This window comes from Pan troglodytes, chromosome 1 (assembly GCF_028858775.2).
Source record: "Pan troglodytes isolate AG18354 chromosome 1, NHGRI_mPanTro3-v2.0_pri, whole genome shotgun sequence".
NCBI classification, from domain to species: domain Eukaryota; kingdom Metazoa; phylum Chordata; class Mammalia; order Primates; family Hominidae; genus Pan; species Pan troglodytes.
In genome coordinates, this window is record NC_072398.2 from 72,866,526 (window position 1) to 72,878,820 (window position 12,295).

The window sequence follows — 12,295 nt, forward strand, 5'->3', positions numbered from 1 at the left end:
CTTATCATGAAACTTCCAAGTTGCTTAGGTAAAGAACACTCAATCTGTTTAGCATTACTGTACATAACCACACCCATAAAATACTATAGGTTGGGCATAACAAATCAGAACATCCAACATTTTTGAGCACTGACATGAAACCCAAAGGAAATGCTTATTGGAGCATTTTGGATTTCATATTTTTGGATTTGGGATGCTCAGCTGGTATGTGTAATGTAAATTTTTGAAAATCCAGAAAAATCTCAAACATTTCTGGTCCCAAGCATTTCAGATAACAGATCCTCAATGTGTAACAGTATAGGACTGATGCTGTGAACTCAAGTTAGCTCAGAACCTCTTTGGGCCTCAGACACACTGGACCCTTTCCTCCTTTTCCACATAGTACTAATATTATATTTCATCATTTCATGATTTTGTTCTGTCTTGACTATGAACTTATATTAAGTTCATATTACATAGTATAAAAATAACTTCAGGAGTGATAGGAGTCAGTATTAGAAGTGCTATTATTTACACACTACTCAAGGCATTAGGCAGAAAAGTATCACTCACCATCTAGGAAGGAGTCTTGATGCAAATTATAATGGACAATGTACTGTTTTAAACATTTCTTGATTCCAACTATATCCACTTTTCCAGATCACTTTATATTACATTACAGACACAGGTGGTCAAATCCATGCAGCAAAACACTTGTAACATTATCTGCTACGTTTCAATGTGAGGTGAGTTTTTTTCCCCTTCTGCCCTTTAATATCACCTCATAATGACACCAATTGATGTGTTCTTACAGAATTCATTAGACCTAATTTTGTTTTGGCTTATGATCTTTATGTGGATCTAAACCTTCCTGTACCTTCATAAAATATGTATTCATTCACCATATATAAAACTATTAAATATTTTTCCAATCAATGTTGGTTTTCTTAATCTTAGGCTTTTTTTTTTTTTTTTTTTTTTTTTTAGCTTTCTGTCAGCCCCACCTTAGTGGTGTGATCACAGCTCACTATAGCCTTCAATTCCTGGGCTCAAGTAATCCTCTCTTTTCAACTCCTGAGAAGCCAGGACTAAAGTCATGCATCACCACACTCAGCTAATTTTTAAGTTTTTTTTATAGAGATGGGGTCTTGCTATGTTGCCCAGGCTGATCTTGAACTCCTGGCCTCAAGCAATCCTCCCACCTCAGCCACCCAATGTGCTATTATTACAGACATGAGGCACTGTGCCTGGCCCTGGCCCTCTGTTTAGCCTTTTTTTTTTTTTTTCTTTTTGAGACAGAGTCTCACTCTGTTGCCCAGGCTGGAGTGCAGTGGTGCAATCTCAGCTCACCACAACCTCTGCCTCCTGGGTTCAAGGGATTCTCCTGTCTCAGCCTCCTGAGTAGCTGGGACTACAGGCGCGCTCCACCATGCCTGGCTGATTTTTGTATTTTTAGTAGAGACGGGGATTCACTATGTTGGTCAGGGTGGTCTCATACTCCTGACCTCGTGATCTGCCTGCCTCAGCCTCCCAAAGTGCAGGGATTACAGGTGTGAGCCACTGTGCCAGGCCTAGTTTAGCCTTTTAATACCATCTTCAGTTTATTTTACATTACTAATTTACCAGGACAACCACATTAACTTAATAACAAAACTTAACAGGAAACTATTGTTCACTCAGATATTTGGTTAGACAGCAATCTGGGCAAGCAGGTAGTAAACCCTGCAGGTGAGTCAGGAATCTGTTACAAAGGGCAGAGCTAGCTGTAGATGGAAACCAGCAGCCTTATCTTCCTAAAATACATTTGGATAAGACACCTCAGAAATAATGCCTGGAAAGTTCAATCCGCTTGGTAATTCCATTCCATCTTAACTCCATTAGACAGTATCAGTGCTTTTGCTAGAAGACTAGATTTTCTCTGGTCAATTTTTGTGGTTTATATTTAACAACATGATGGTATTCTTTTAACTATGTGGGTTTTGTTTTCATTTTACATTTACTTTCATTTTTTCTTGTTTTCTTCTCCTATTTGTTACTTCTCCTAAGTTGTCTTCCTTCTTGTGTGTTGTGTGTGTTTCACCATGCTTCCTCTTTTTTTCTTCTGCTTTCCCAGAAGATCTTGCCAGTAGAAATTAATAAGGACTGTGTACTTTCAGTCATTACAATTATGTATTCAGCCAGTACATTTATCTGGTACAAAAATGAAGCTCTATTGCATCACATACTCTCAGCTTCTTTTTGTGAATTTAGATTTTATAAAAAATACATTCCAAAGAGGTAATACTAAGCACTGATGATTTTTTTTTCTTTCCCCCTAGGAGACTTCTCAGTTGGGGTCATACTACTTTCTGTCTCAGCCCATTTTCTGCTGCTATAACAGAATACAACAGACTGGGTAATTTATAAAGAAAATAAATTTATTTCTCACAGTTGTGGAGCCTGGGAAGTCCAAGAGCACGGTGCCTGCATATGGGGAGGGTCACCTCATGGTGAAAGGCCCAAGACAGCATGAGAGACAGAGAGGCAAGATGGGAGCCAAACTTATCCAGTTATTAGGAACCCACTCCTGCAATAACTAACAGTACTCCTCATGACCTAATCATGAGACCTCTTGAAGGTCTCAACTCTCAACACTGTTACAATGGCAATTACATTTCAACCTGAGTTTTGGTGGGTACATTCAAATCACAGCAGTCCTCAGCATAAGCAACTTGGAAGGAAACTCTCACTCTGTCGCCCAGGCTGGAGTGCAATGGCACGATCTCGACTCACTGCAACCTCCACCTCGTGGGTTCAAGCCATTCTCCTGTCACAGCCTCCCAAGTAGCTGGGATTGCAGGCATGCGCCACCATGCCTGGCTAATTTTTTACATTTTTAGTAGAGATGGGGTTTTACCATGTTGGCCAGGTTGTTCTCAAACTCCTGACCTCGAGTGATCCACCCACCTCAGCCTCCCAAAGGGCTGGGATTACAGGCGTGAGCCATTGCACCTGGCCTGGAAGGAAACTCTTTCACATTCTCTACATTATCAATCACAGGACAGTGTTGTGTTTTTTTTTTTTTTTTTTTGAGACGGAGTTTCACTCTGTTGCCCAGGCTGGAGTGCAGAGGTGCGATCTCAGCTCACTGCAGCCTCTGCCTCCTGGGTTTCTTGGGTTCAAGCAATTCTCCTACCTCAGCCTCCCAAGTAGCTGGGACTACAGGAGCATGCCACCACTCCCAGCTAATTTTTGTATTTTTTTAGTAGAGTCGGGGTTTCACCATGCCAGCCAGGCTGGTCTCAAACTCCTGACCTCGAGTGACCCACCTACCTCAACCTCTCAAATTACTGGGATTACAGGCATGAGCCGCCACACCCGGCCAATCACAGTGTTTTCAAAGTGTTAGTCACTTGCCTCAGATTCACCTGGGTGCTGGTACAAATGCATATTCATAAGGTAGAGCTCAGAAATCTGGTTTTTAACAAGCTCTGTAGGTGATTCTTCTGGGCACCGATGTTTGAGAATCATGGGGGAAAGCAATATGTTTAGCAAATAATAGGTCCATAATAACTATTTGATGATGATATACTATGCCCTTAGTAACTTCCAAATATGTCTCTCATGTGCTGAACTTTCTTCTGTGCCTTAACCCTGTGTTTTCAACCACTGCCTATTCTTTGAGTTTTTTTCATCCCACACTCATTCAAAACATTCAAAACTAAACCATCTACTGGACACCTCCAATCTTGTCACTATGTTATTGTTACCCAGAAGTCATGTTTGGAGTCATTTCTGTTTGTGTTTCATCATTTTTACTTAATCAACATATTGACCATTGTGTCAAGCACTGATATAGACAGTGATGAATATGACAGATATGGGTCATACTCTCAAGGACGGTAAAGACAGTTTTACAGAGAGTAATTAAACTTTATACCATCAGTTCCTTAGTGTTTTTCTCAGAATATTCCCTTTCTTTGTCACCATCCTAATCTAGAATCTTATCATTTATGCTCGAACTGCTTTAATTTTTCCTAGTCTTTGTTCCTAATTTCCCACCTCTTCTGAAAGATTAATCTCCTAAAAAATTAATCTTTAAAACATTATAAATGTTTTTACCCTACTTAATGCCTAATTTCCGTGAAAGCTGTCATAATCAAAATGGAATTATATGGGCTCGGTGGTACACACCTACAGTTCCAGCTACTTGGGAGGCTGAGGCAGCAGGATTGCTTGAGCCCAGGAATTTGGGGGCTGTACTGTGCTATAGACTTGCCTGTGAACAGTCACTGCATCCCAGCCCCATCTCTTAAACAAAAGGGGGTGGGGGGCCCCATCTCTTAAACAAAAGGGGGTGGGGGGCCCCATCTCTTAAACAAAAGGGGGTGGGGGGCCCCATCTCTTAAACAAAAGGGGGTGGGGGGCCCCATCTCTTAAACAAAAGGGGGTGGGGGGCCCCATCTCTTAAACAAAAGGGGGTGGGGGGGCCCCATCTCTTAAACAAAAGGGGGTGGGAGGTAGTCACTAATATATTTTTTAAAACACTGAAAAATAGATCAGAGGTCATGAAGAGAAGGGGTCTCATGCTTGCACACCTGATGACAAAAACTATCACAAAAACCTGCAAAAGCCACAATCTTTTTTTTTTTTTGAGATGGAGTCTTGCTCTGTTGCCCAGGCTGGAGCACAGTGGCACGACCTTGGCTCACTCCAACCTCCGCTTTCTGGGTTCAAGCGATTCTCCTGCCTCACACTCTCGAGTAGTTGGGATTACAGGTGCATGCCACCACACCCGGTTGATTTTTGTACAGGGTTTCGTCATGTTGGCCAGGCTGGTCTCGAACTCCTGACCTCAGGTGATCCACTCGCCTTGGCCTCCCAAAGTGTTGGAATTACGGGCATCAGCCACCGCACCTGGCCAAAAGCCACAATCTTACACAAAAAATACTTCCGCAAAAACATCTGCCCAGCAACTTCCTGTCCAGTCTCCGACTGGTGTCACCTTGTTATTGATCTTCGTAGCCAAGGATAACGGTTTAAAAACAATTATGTAATTCTCATTTTCTTTAAATTTTAAAAACCTTTGCCTTCCTTTACCTCCTTGAATACGCACGTAGTTTACTAAGTCATGAGTATTTTCACAACACTTCATTCCCAAATAAATATATAAGGATCATAGAATGATAGAATTGAAAAGGATAAAATCACACAGTTGTTTCTAACTCCCACCCCTTAGAATGTGGCAAATGAAATTTTTTTTTTTTTTTTTTTTTTTTTTTGAGACAGGGTCTCTGTCTCACAGGCTGGAGTGTAGGGATCTCCGCTCCCTACAGCCTCAACCTCCCCAGCTCAAGCAATCCTCCCACATCAGCCTCCCGAGTAGCTGGGACTACAGGCCTGCTGCCACCATGCCCAGCTAATTTTTTGTACTTTTTGTAGAGACGGGGTTTCGCTATCTTGCCCAGGCTGGTCTCTAACCTCAGGTTCAGCCTGATCCTCACCTCCAGGCTCAGGTGATCCGACCCCCTAGGCCTCCCAAGGTGCTGCGATGACAGGCATGAGCCACCGCGCCCGCCTATAATCAATTTTCAATATTCTAAAAAAGCCTACCAGAAATTGTATATTTTCTGGTGGCATTAAATGCTAGGTTTCCTTGTTTTGTGCTAGAATTATATCAGATCCACAATAAACCTAGGTTCTGACTGAGCTGGGTCTGATTGAGCAAAATCTGTTTTCCCATTATTGTTATGTTCAATTTGGCAAACAGCTTTTCAAAATATAGGAGTGAAGTCGTGGTCGAACTAATAAAATTGGTAACACTTGCTACAATGTTTGCAATTCGCAGAAAACTTCACTGACTTCATCTTAACTTATTCCTCACAAAGCTGTGGAATCACCATCAGTAGAGCAGGAGTCGTTGGCTCAATGCAGTGCTGTCTGCAACCGCTCGGAGCTTCTAGGTTCTTTCCGTGGGTCTCCAGCTTACGAGCACCTACATTCCGCGATTCGGAAGCACCTGCCTACCCCTCAGAAGAGAGAGACAGCTCCTTCTTCCCGTTCCGGAATGTGGTGCGTTCGCACGCATGCGTGACACGGCTACTCCGCGCATGCGCCGATATTCTCCGCTTGGGGCGGATACCCTGGGTAACCCGTGAGCGTCCGCGCCCGGCGCGCGCCTGCGCAGTCGCTTTTCGAGAGTTTCCGCCCCCTACGTTCCAGTCTTTCAAACCACCCCACCACCTATACCATTCATTCCAGTCTCCTCAATTCTTTCACTGTATTAAGACGGCCTGCCCTCTGGCACGTTTTCTGGAACGAAAGCGGCTTGGGACAGACAGACTCCCTTCGCCAGGGAGCCCCGACCCCGAGGGCGCGCCCTGAGCGTCTGAGCGCAGCCCTGCTGCGTCCCCAGTTGTATCCCCCGCCACGCCCGCCTCTTCCGCCGCTCGCGCGCGCGCGCACGGCCGGCCACGGCGCGCCGGGGTTGGCTGCTACAGGGACCGCGACGGCGGCGGCCTCGACAGCGGTAGTACCTTCTACTCCGCTTTTTTAGTTTCCTCCGCCCCCTCCCGTGGGACGCTGTTGTGTGGTTGCCTTAAAAAAAAAAAACGCAACTTTATTGTTCCTCAGCCCCACCTCCGGCTCGGTGGGCGTCCTCAGGATGCACTGAGGCTGAGGGGAGGGGAGGCGGCGGAGGGTCGAGGTCGCGGTCCCTCTCCTCCGAGCGCCCGGCTGGAGGGGAGGGAGTCACGATGTCTGGTAGCCGCCAGGCCGGGTCGGGCTCCGCTGGGACAAGCCCCGGCTCCTCGGCGGCCTCCTCGGTGACTTCCGCCTCCTCGTCTTTATCCTCTTCCCCGTCGCCGCCTTCCGTGGCGGTTTCGGCGGCAGCGCTGGTGTCCGGCGGGGTGGCCCAGGCCGCCGGCTCGGGCGGCCTCGGGGGCCCGGTGCGGCCTGTGTTGGTGGCGCCCGCCGTATCGGGCAGCGGCGGCGGGGCGGTGTCCACGGGCTTGTCCCGGCACAGCTGCGCGGCCAGGCCCAGCGCCGGCGTAGGAGGCAGCAGCTCCAGCCTAGGCAGCGGCAGCAGGAAGCGACCTCTGCTCGCCCCCCTCTGCAACGGGCTCATCAACTCCTACGAGGACAAAAGCAACGACTTCGTATGGTGGGTTTGAAGAGCACTCCCTCCTTGTCCCTAAATTATGAGTTTCTGCCGCTTAGGCTTGGGGGCGGGGGGTCTGGTGTGGGGGTGGCTTGTTGGAGAGCTTGGGATACTGGTGCTGTGGTGGTGTCTGCAGAGGGAATCGAGCGTTTGCAGGCATTCGAGCTCCTGGTTGGTGGGGTGAAGGAATGTTGGAGTAGCGAGGCAGGGTGGGGATAATAAAGAGGTAGGTAAGTGTTGCTGAGGAGGAAGTGAAGGGAGTTTAAAGAATGACGAGGGAAGAGGTGGAAGGTCAAATAAATGGTTTTGGATAACAAAGTTGGCAAAGAGGTTGAGTCTTAAAATTTTTGGCTCTCTGATGAATTGAGCACTCAGTCAATCAGGAGTACTTGTTGAGATGAATGAAATTTGCAAATGGAGAGGACTAAGCTTCCTGGGATGCAGAGGGGTGGAGTTGGTCAAAATTTATTTGAAGTATGGTAGATGATGCTGTAAACATAAGCATGGATGTCTTATAAAGACATGCTTTTTATAATAATGTAAGTACCTATCGTATGTATGTGTAAATGTCTTCTTCCATTTCAAAGGATGGGTCACTTAGGAATCGGCTGTTGAGACGACTGTAGTCAAAGTCTGTTAACAGATTTTTCACTTCTCCACCAAGTGTCTTGAAAAGAGAGAACCACGTTTGTTAAATAACATCCCTGTGTCAGATGTAACTGTACTATACTGGATAACAGAGTATACTGGAACTTCTGACTTGAGAAATGCTAGGTATAGACATTTTGTCGTCATAGTTGGCATCTTGAATGATAGAGAGTAACATTTAGTCATGACATTTGGGATAGAGAGGTTAGTCATATGAAGTGAAAGGTGGTGTTGATTGTCGTGCTTGAGAGTGTTTTGGAATTTTTATTGGGTTTTAGATATTGGTAGGATTATGAGAAGTAATTGCTGTTAGCTAGCTGCTTAAGAAGTGGTAGTGTTTCGTACTTTCCTTTTTGAGGAAATTGTTGATCAAATATTAGGCATGTAGGAAGTTGGCTGCTTGCACAGTCATTATGAGGGAAGTTGATTCAGATCAGGGTTGAAGATGGTCTGAGTTGGTGTTATTAAATAAGATAGAGCTAGAAGTTGGAACTGTTAGGAAAGTTATTGATTAGACTTACGGTTTCTAGTTCCTGCAGAAAAATGATGTCTTTATTCACCTTTCTGCTTTTTTGTACGTTATTTTGGATAGAATTAATCTGTTTTTCATTGAACATTTGGGCTGTAATATGATTGTTCTTTATAAATAAGCAGTTTATGGTTGGGGCTGAGAAGTGTTTGCACTTCTACACAGTCGATAGTGCGAGTAGCTAATAAGCTAATAAAACAAAGTGGGGTGTGCATAATTTAGTTGTCTTTTTAGCCACTGTTTGCATTTTAATTTTTAGTATACTTAACGAACACAAACATGTTAGCCTCCGTGTAAGTACACTAAAATAAAGTAAAAGATGTGAGGAATAAGGAATCGATCATTGTCATTCAAGAGATACTTGTATGACATTCACTGTCGGCCAGGCACCATATGAAGTTCAGTGCACTGCAGGCTATGCTATAGGGACTTGGGAACTCTTTTTTTAAAAGAGTAAAAATTTGTATTTGAGACGGAGTCTTGCTCTGTCACTCAGGCTGGAGTGCAGTGGCACCGTCTTGGCTCACTGCCACCCCCGCCTCCCGGGTTCAAGCAATTCTCCAGCCTCAGCCTCCCGAGTAGTAGCTGGGATTACAGGCACCTGCCACCACACCTGCCTAATTTTTTGTATTTTTAGTGGAGACGGGGTTTCACCATGTTGGCCAGGCAGGTCTTGAACTCCTGACCTCAGGTGATCTGCTCGCCTCGGCCTCCCAAGGTGCTGGGAGGGATTACAGGTGTGAGCCACCGTGGTCCTGAGTATTTCACTTTCTAAGAATCTCATTAGTTAATTATTTCTTTTTCTGGTGAGGTTTAATATTCAGAAGAATTAATTAATGAGAATCTGATTTAAAACTCAAGCCAGGTTTGATTTTGTCCAGACTCTTGGGGTAGGATGATATGGATTAGGCAAGGCCCAAGGAATCCTTTTTTTCTTTTTTTTCCCCCCCGTTTGGCTGTGGGTCTTGTCTTGTATGCCCCAAGGTCAAACTGTGAACCAATTCAAATTATTCTATGCTTTTATATTTAAACGAAGCCCAAGTTCAAATAATGATAATTTCTTATTCATTTATGGGACATTTTAAAGATATGCTTATGCTTCACATTTTATTTTATCCTTAGAACAATTCTGTGATGTTATATATAACTTATTTTTAATACAATACTAATTATTTTCTCATTGAGGCACAGAGAAGTAATTTTGTTTCTCGTTGGACAGGTAAGGACAAAATGAGAACTCAGATTTCCCAGTTCTCAACTTTGTGTTTTCTTTGTGTGCAATTAGAGAGCTTCAGATCTGTAAGTTCGAGTACATGTATTTAGCCCAGTGGTTCTTAAACGGCACAGATTGGAGGAGAAGCAGCTGTTTCATAATCATATGAGATAAATGTTTTATCCCTCACCACTCCCTTTTCTTACCTGCCCACATCCCAAGGGGACGTACCTGAATTGGAGGCTGGGGTGGGTGGTGTAATTTGCATATGCTCCCCTGGTGATAGGGACCTGTCCTTCTCCCCTCCTTGAGAACTGTTGATTTAAATAGTCACGTACCTAATTTCAGTAATAAACATTGGCCTCTCCTGACTTATATTTGAAAGTAAGTTTATATTTAATTGAAGAATTCATAAACATTTTAGGGGTTTAGGTTGCATTTTTATATTTTATTTTACACAAAAGATTGAAGGTATTATCAAGTTGAATAATTTTAACAGTGTTTTATTGATGGAGAATCTAATACAGGACAGTAGTATTTAGCTTGACATTGGATACATCTTCAACATTCAGAGGAAGTCTTTGTTATTTTGTTTTTTGCAAAATTTTCTTACGGTTCCTTTAACTAGACTATGAGTCTGGTCTGTATTTGAAAGACGACTTCTGTTTTTTATACGGACTCCTTTTTAAAACAATTCTATAACTACTGCCTTTGTATTAGCTTTTCCAGCTATCTCAAATGAAGTTTTCTACCTCTGCAAGTCCCAGCCATTCTTGCAGCAGAAGTATACGTTTGCATGTAGATAGTAAGCTCTTTATGAGAAGGTTGACTTTTTTTCTTTTTTTTTGAGACGGAGTCTCGCTCTGCTGCCCAGGCTGGAGTGCAGTGGCGCGATCTAGGCTCACTGCAAGCTCCGCCTCCCGGGTTCACGCCATTCTCCTGCCTCAGCCTCCCGAGTAGCTGGGACTACAGGCGCAGGCCACCCCGCCCGGCTAATTTTTTGTATTTTTAGTAGAGGCGGGGTTTCACTGTGTTAGCCAGGATGGTCTCGATCTCCTGACCTCATGATCCGCCCGCCTCTGCCTCCCATAGTGCTGGGATTACAGGCGTGAGCCACCGCGCCCGGCCGAGAAGGTTGACTTTTAATCATCTGCTTGATAGAAAATAGGATCTACATTAAATAGATCTACCATTCAGTAAATATGTGACTGCCTATTTTGTGTTAAACTAAGAATCTCTCTTCTTAAGGAGCTCATGATTTAATTCGAAGAATGGCTTTTAACTGTGTAATTATAATATCATAACCTGGTATCATTGCCTCTCTTAGTGTCATGACAGATGTTAGTACCATTCCTTTTTCTTAGTGCCATGGCAGATGTTAAATACTCTAATGGACTATGCATAGTACAATATATAGCCATTACCTATTAATTACATTTTAGCACTAAAAATGAAGCCTGTTGACCATTCTTGTTAATATAACTGGTTTCCAATTTTTTTTTTTTCCTTTTTTTGAGACAGGGCTCTCCCTATGTTGCCCAGGCTAGTCTCAAACTCCTGGGCTCAAGCAATCTTCATGTCTTAGCCTCTCAAGCAGCGGGGATTAGAGACGGGTGCCACCACCTGTAATCCCAGGATATTTTTAATAGTCTGAAAAACACGTGGCTCTGTTTTTCAGACTATTAAAAAGTGAGGGTGGGCACCTTGGTTCACGCCTGTAATCCCAGCCCTTTGGGAGGCCAGGGCAGGAGGATTACTTGAACCCAGGAGTTTGAGACCATCCTGGGCAACATGACGAAACCCCATCTCTACAAAAAATACAAAAATTAGCCTGTGTGGTGGCTTGTGCCTGTAGTCCCAGCTACTCAAGAAGCTGAGATGGGAGGATCACTTGAGCCTGTGAAGTCGAGGCTGCAGGGAGCTACGATCACACCACTGCACTCCAGCCTGGACGACAAAGTGAGACCCTGTCTCCAAAAAAAAAAAAGTGAACTAGAACGTATCATAGAATCTGTCGTAATAAAGACAGTAACAGTTTGTGCAGCAATGTATGTGGAATGTATTTCTCACTGGGTACACTGGTAAAATTTTTTTTAAAGTCACTGAATTATAGGACTGAATTTCCTCTGATAGGAAAGTGGAAAGTTTAAGTGGCTTTTCTTTTTAGACCATTGTGAGCTTATAAATATAGGACTAAATGTAATTTAAAGAGCTGTTAAAAGCATGTTCAGTTACTGGAATAAACCAGCATTTATTATATTATTATAGTAACATCTGTCAAGAACTTATTTGAATCTGCAAAAGTCAAACTTGATGCTTCTTTTGCTTTATAATACATGTGCCATTTGGATGTCAATGATGAAACATACTCTGCAGGAGATGATGTCATATTTTATCAGACCTATTGGTACTGTCAGACCTGTGAACTATCAGATGGTGGGGCATCAGCATCAATGGTAGCAGGAGACTTCTATGGGTGAATTAAATGGTAGAGAAAATAGATGATCATGAAACAGGATAGGAAGACTATTAACTTGGAATTGTAGTCTATAAATTGAGAAGAAGGTACTTGTGCAATAGTAGTTCATTACTAAAGAATGTGTTGATAAGCAGTTATCTTTTCCTTTTACAAATCTTTATACCTTTTCTGATAATGAGCCAACATTACATAGGTGGATATGTTCCATCTAAGAACTGTTACTGATTAAAGTAACTGTAGCCTTAAACCTTGTTGCTTACTTTTCCTTCTTGTATGTGTATGTTTTTTCTTAATGGTGACTTTTTCGTA

General features: G+C 43.5%; 2 protein-coding genes across 24 annotated transcripts in view; one reads left to right on the forward strand and one right to left on the reverse strand.

The window, feature by feature from the left end:
• LOC129135541 (uncharacterized) overlaps positions 1–6,050 on the reverse strand; it is a 64,549-nt gene extending 58,499 nt beyond the window's left edge. For 4 of the 8 annotated variants that reach the window (XR_010151772.1, XM_063795234.1, XM_063795232.1 and 1 more), the window contains exon 1: positions 5,821–6,027. The gene's annotated coding sequence lies outside the window, so the exon portion shown is untranslated. Of the gene's footprint in view, positions 1–5,820 lie in introns of all 8 variants that reach the window. The other 4 variants (XR_010151784.1, XM_063795245.1, XM_063795238.1 and 1 more) reach the window with 4 other exon arrangements.
• A 114-nt stretch (positions 6,051–6,164) lies between these two features.
• The window catches only part of COP1 (COP1 E3 ubiquitin ligase), a 273,082-nt gene continuing 266,951 nt past the window's right edge, over positions 6,165–12,295 (forward strand). For 6 of the 16 annotated variants that reach the window (XM_016933071.3, XM_054655993.2, XM_063795201.1 and 3 more), the window contains exon 1: positions 6,401–7,120. In XM_016933071.3, the coding sequence (XP_016788560.1) occupies positions 6,714–7,120 (407 nt within the window). In that variant the 5' untranslated portion in view covers positions 6,401–6,713. Of the gene's footprint in view, positions 7,121–7,249; positions 7,344–12,295 lie in introns of those variants that run through there. The other 10 variants (XM_514018.6, XM_009438784.3, XM_001153038.6 and 7 more) reach the window with 10 other exon arrangements.